This window comes from Thrips palmi, unplaced genomic scaffold, assembly GCF_012932325.1.
Source record: "Thrips palmi isolate BJ-2018 unplaced genomic scaffold, TpBJ-2018v1 HiC_scaffold_4, whole genome shotgun sequence".
Taxonomy (NCBI): domain Eukaryota; kingdom Metazoa; phylum Arthropoda; class Insecta; order Thysanoptera; family Thripidae; genus Thrips; species Thrips palmi.
Genome location: NW_023144631.1, coordinates 12778599 through 12784385, shown reverse-complemented (window position 1 = coordinate 12784385; position 5787 = coordinate 12778599). Strand labels below are relative to the sequence as shown.

At 42.6% G+C, this 5787-nt stretch overlaps 1 protein-coding gene across 1 annotated transcript; it reads right to left on the bottom strand.

Moving 5' to 3' along the window:
- Positions 1–417: 417 nt before the first annotated feature.
- LOC117649277 lies at positions 418–5489 on the bottom strand. Its single transcript, XM_034391884.1, has 4 exons — positions 5345–5489; positions 4323–4522; positions 1220–1369; positions 418–522 (listed from the first exon to the last, which is right to left on the bottom strand). Exons 1-4 carry the CDS (start codon positions 5409–5411, stop codon positions 436–438), a joined length of 504 nt encoding a protein of 167 aa, XP_034247775.1. The 5' UTR covers positions 5412–5489; the 3' UTR covers positions 418–435.
- Positions 5490–5787: the final 298 nt, after the last annotated feature.

Below are 5787 nucleotides of genomic sequence, written 5' to 3'. Positions count from 1 at the left end.
CTTAACTATAAAATATTGAGTAAGTTTATTACTAGATTGAAGTAAGTATCGGCCAAAAGAACCGTATTTAATGAAAAATTTGTAAAGAAAAGACACATTTTTCTAGCATTTTCGGTTCCCTGTACTTATGCATAAGTTCAAATTGAACCTAGAACCACAAAGGTTCAAATCAGACAAAAAAACTGCCCCAAGTGCCCGCTCCTATGATGTCGCTGGCCAAGTGTTTAGACTGGCGCTTCTTACGACGAAAAGTTTTCTCTTCGCACAGAGTATTTTAGTGAATTGGGCCGGAATTGAGAAGCGTGTCAATTTGTTTTGATCCACCGTCTGCGCATACAAAGCCCTCATGTTTCCGTCGATAACAGGTCGCTTTTCTTTTTCTGACAGATGAGCAGGGCGTTCATAAGGGAGAAAACATTTAGAGCCGAGGACTCTTTATTTGTACAACATTACTTCATACACAGGATAGAGGGCGGTGCGGTTTTGCCATGGTATGCTGCACACCGTTTGACCTTTCATAATCTGTAACGAAGCGAACATGTTAGGCTGTCTTCTTGACATTGTTACCACACTCTCAAACATTTTTGAACATACTAGCAAGAAGGGTATTTTAACTCAATACTTGTACATCAATGAGACGTATACTATAATTCAATATTTTAGTTCAAATGACTGAATAATAGTTCAATGCAGAGAACTCTACACTTTGAATGAAAGAGTCATGATCATGACTAAAATTTTGGGCGAGGAATTCTTTATCACCCAAATTTGGGTGAGAAAGGTTTCTTCACCCAAATTTGGGTGAGGAAGGTTTCCTCACCCAAATTTGGGTCATAATACTATGGAGCCGTATAGGCAACTGATACACCCTTCCTCACCCAAATTTGTGCGAGGAAACAATCCTCGCCCAAATTTGGGTGATAAAGTATATCTCGCCCAAAATTGGGTATTGATCATGACTTTTTCATTCTCAGTGTATTCAGCATTCTTTTTGACTTCTGAGCAAAATGGTCGGGAAGGGAGGGCTATCACACCGGTCAGAACTTCTCCATCGTATTAAGATATTTGTCACAAAAGTTAAGGGCAAACTGTTGGTAACAGCTATGGAATAAGGCTTTTAACGACCATTTTAAAAAAATCATCAAGCAAGCATAATGACGTAATGTCAAGGATCGTTCGGCAACAAGGTCAAGTGCTATATTTTCAAAACAGCACGTACCAGTCCGGACTCTAGGATGAACGCAGTTTCGTCCAGAACTCGGCAGGTGTATAGGTCGGTCCCGTTCAGATACACGCCGGTCGGTTGAGCCCCAAGAGGAATGACGCCGTTTGCTGCCGGTATCCAAGTCACTTCGTCAGCAATGAGGACCTGTACCATGAGAATGTGTCTTATGTGTTGCAAGTTGCACACTACAGACTTCACTGTCCTTGAACACACACACCGAGGGATGCTATTCAAATAATCTTATCTGGGCGTTGTTTCCCCCAAGAGAATCTTATTTTAGAGGCAGGTGAATTTCACTCAGTTTGACCATTTGGGACGGGTACGAGAGTAAGCGGAAAATACATGCACTTTTGGTTTCTTTGATCTCTCATCTTCAGATTTAAGTGAATTAGATCACAAATTATGTTGTTTTGTAGCTGTATCAAATGGCCAACTGAGTGAAATTTGCCTGCATCTAAGATAAGATTCTCTGGAAGGAACGCCCAGATAAGATATTTGGAATAGGACCCCTCGACATGCTTCGCAAGTACATATGCTGATCTCATGCACTTGTGTGTATTTGGCCAAGTGTCTATTTTTTAGGGGTTCCCAAGAACCCCTATTGTCCGAGGTCCGTGGATTCCTTCCCCCCCCCCCCTCTTCGATTTTCAAATTAACAACGCTGAACTATTTCAACTATAAAAAAAACGAAAATTCCAAATTTTTTTCGAAAATTAATGGTGGAAATTTTCCGTAAACGCGAAAAACATAAATTTGCAACAATCAAAAACCAGAACCGTTCATGATATGAAAAAATGGTTCAAATAAAAAATGTACCACTCCTCAAAACTAAACCTCCTGGCTCATCAAAGTGACAAGAAATTGTCTGTGTTCTGAGAAAATGGTTAAAACATGAAAAAAAAAAATCGCCATGGCAACGACACGACACCAACATGCCAACTGTCAAAATTTCAAGTGACCCATCAAAAGAAATCAACACGCCGTGAAATTCGAAAATGCCAATGCTAGCGCATTGCACTGTGTCCTGACATTGGAACGAAATCCGTCATTGGTAAAACGTTCGTAGCAGAAAAGACGCAATAAATTAATTTTCGTGGGTTGGCAACAATTTTCTCGGTGTCTGCGCCCTTTCGAAAATCGCGAGACTGAAAAAACGAGTAGTCGCGCATTGAAACTGTCCCTTCATTGTTGCTGAGGTTGGATTGTTTGGCATGCTTCTAAAGGCTGCGGTTGACTTGTCATGTTTTCCTCAATTCTGTGACCAGCTAAACGGTTGGTTTGACAAACCGCACTCGCACTCCGTAACAAAGGTGTTCTAAAGGAAGGCCCAAAGAGTACCCACCCGTTGAGGGAGAACGATTAGCCGCTTTAGATTAGTCGCAGTGGGTGCCTAAAGTCAGCTCAAACCACGATTTCTGCACATTTGTTACCGTTTCAACAAACTTTGCTGCAATACCGCTCCCAAACTAAGGCGGCTAATCGCACTCCGTAACAAAGGTGTTTCAAAGGAAGGCCCAAAGAACACCCACCCGTTGAGAGAGAACGATTAGCCGCCTTAGATTAGATGCAGTGGCTGCCTAAAGTCAGCCCAAACCACGATTTCTTCACATTTGTTACCGTTTTGACAAACTTTGCTGCAATACCGCTCCCAAACTAAGGCGGCTAATCGCACTCCGTAACAAAGGTGTTCTAAAGTAAGGCCCAAAGAACACCCACCCGTTGAGGGAGAACGATTAGCCGCCTTAGATAAGACGCAGTGGCTGCCTAAAGTTAGGCCAAACGATGATTTCTACACATTTGTTACTGTTTTGACAAACTTTGCTGCAATACCGTTCCCAAACCAGGACCCCTTTTTATTGGTATTTCAAAACTTACTTTTAAACCAGTTATGAAGCTGGGAACACCCTGCAATGCGATTAGCATTGGAATTTTTTATGTATGCTCGGCCAAGTACGCATTTTTTTATTTGTACCGGGTCAAGTATGCATTCACTCTCATTCCAGGAATGTGATATCACGTTGAAACGAACGTGAGCATTGTGTCACATTTGTTTGGGTGTGAATTGGCAAAATATCAGCTTGTTCACATTCAAACGAACGTGACACAATGCTGAAACGAACGTGACATTTTGTCACGTTCGTTTCAACGTGATGTCACGCCCTGGAATGACGGAGTTCGTTTGAATGTGACATACTCAATTTGCCACGTTCGTTTGAATGTGACACGCCATGATTGTCAGGTTATGGGGTGCCACGTTCGTTTTAAGGGGGCAGTAGCGTCATTTGCACGTGTTTTGACGATTTTCGAACCTCCTGTTTAGACGTTAATATAAAGATAAGTATGAATGCCAGAGACAAACGGCAGGCACCATTTAAAAGATAAAAGTTTTTACAACATTTTCAAAAAAAAATATTTTGTTTTAGCATTGAATTAGGATGTTTTGTGTTCTATGCAAAAATGGTCTGCAAAATTACATGGTGTCACTGCGCGCACGATTGCAGCCAAAGTTTTTTAACTTTTTACCAATCGGTAAAATCCATCTGAAAAAGCATGAAATTGCCCATAAAATGACCCTTGGGTTTTAATATTGGGCCAGAAAAAATGTGGTTCGTTTCCATCTTAAGTTGAAGATGAGCGTTTCAATAGTTTTTCTTGCCCAATATTGAAACCCAAGGGTCATTTTATGGGCAATTTCATGCTTTTTCAGATGCATTTTACCGATTGGTAAAAAGTTAAAAACTTTGGCTGCAATCGTGCGCGCAGTGACACCATGTAATTTTGCAGACCATTTTTGCATAGAACACAAAACATCCTAATTCAATGCTAAAACAAAATATTTTTTTTTGAAAATGTTGTAAAAACTTTTATCTTTTAAATGGTGCCTGCCGTTTGTCTCTGGCATTCATACTTATCTTTATATTAACGTCTAAACAGGAGGTTCGAAAATCGTCATAACACGTGCAAAAGACGCTACTGCCCCCTTAACGTGCCCACTCGGGCAGGTCACATTCAAACGAACTTGACAGTGCATGGGTGTACATTTTGGTTCACGCTTGACTGTGTAAGACCTCCACACTTCAATTTGCAGTGTGGGTACCTCAAAATTTTCCTTCTTGACTTCGTAATCTTGCCACGAGGCCCAGGCACCCACGTTGGGCCGTGCAATGCCGGGCAGGATGTTGTTGTCGTGCCAGACTCTCGCCACGAACGTGGGTAAGTTATCAGTGAACACGCCGGCCTGCACTGCACCGGAGTCCAACAGACGGGACGGCGTCATGGCAATCCAATTAGACCGACCTGTCGGAACACATTCAGCCAATCGCACTTCACTGGCAAACATTCAGCAAATAACACAACACTGGGAAACTTTCAATAAATAGCACAACACTGGGAAACATTAAACAAATAACACAACACAGGGCAACATTCAATAGTAACATTAATGAAATTCCGTGATTCGCACATCCCTAAATACAGCGTAATACTAAGTACTCTGTACACGATCTCTTCGAATCGAATCTCAAAAAAAAAGTTTCGAATCGAACTCGAATCGAATCTGGAAAAAGTTGTCGAATCGAATCGAACTTTTAAAGATTCAGAATCGAATCGAATTCGAACTGAAACTAAAAAAATTTAGTGCGTTTCAAAACACATTTTCTGTAATAAAGGAAGGGCATAGAGCAGGCATACAAAATGAAGAAAAATCAAAAAAATCTGATCTTGCTTTGGCATAAAATCAACGCTATGCGCGCGGCATTCAACCGTTTTCGAGCAACCGATTCGAAGACGAACCACTGTCGATTCGAAAATTTCGAATATTCGGGGTCGAAGCAAAGACATCCGTCCCCGAATCGAATCGAATCACCCCTGATTCGATTCGATATCGAACTATTTGCACACCCCAAGCTGTATTACGGGGATACGGCATTAAAATGGCAAAATTTCGCACATTTGGCCCAAAAATTGTATAACAATTGCGCCTTATTAGGCACGGTTTTTGTGTACAGGGTATTACACGAGTGTTTACACCCCCTCGTAGCGCCCTAAACTGTGGGGGCAGGCGACAAAGGCACCCAGTTTCAGAGCATGCCAAACTCAGAGTGAAGCCGTCAAACTTACCCCAAGTCTGCTGCGCGACCACAACCAGAACGATAGACAACGAACGCCACATCTCGGGCAGAGCCATGACGGTTTCTCTCTCACTAGCTGGGCACGTTCACGGCGAGCTCCTTAAATAGCACCGCTCGCGAAAGGCGGCGGGCACGTACGGTGAGACTTCGAGTCCGCATGGATGCCGTCACCACAGAAGAACTGACTGTAGTCAAAATCTTTGACACGTATAGGAGAGATTCTACTGCTAACCAGCGCGTGGGTCTTAGACGGGTAGCCCGCGGGGGCCGCGGGCCACTCTCACGAACCGCGAACACTCCCCCTACAGCTCGGAATATATACATATACGTGTTGTTATTTTCGCTTTGTATTGAGTGCTATTCCTATCGAGGCACTGGGTTTCTTCCATTGAGATACCGCCTGAAAGTGTCCAAACGCGTATGTTGACGCAA

What these genes read in the sequence shown, in the direction of transcription:
- LOC117649277 (XM_034391884.1), bottom strand. Translation starts at nt 5,411, where the DNA reads ATGGCTCTGCCCGAGATGTGGCGTTCGTTGTCTATCGTTCTGGTTGTG. An exon ending in GGTCGCGCAGCAGACTTGGG is followed by an intron (nt 4,523 to 5,344) that starts GTAAGTTTGACG and finishes GTGTTCCGACAG; the next exon opens with GTCGGTCTAATTGGATTGCC. An exon ending in TCAAGAAGGAAAATTTTGAG is followed by an intron (nt 1,370 to 4,322) that starts GTACCCACACTG and finishes CTCATGGTACAG; the next exon opens with GTCCTCATTGCTGACGAAGT.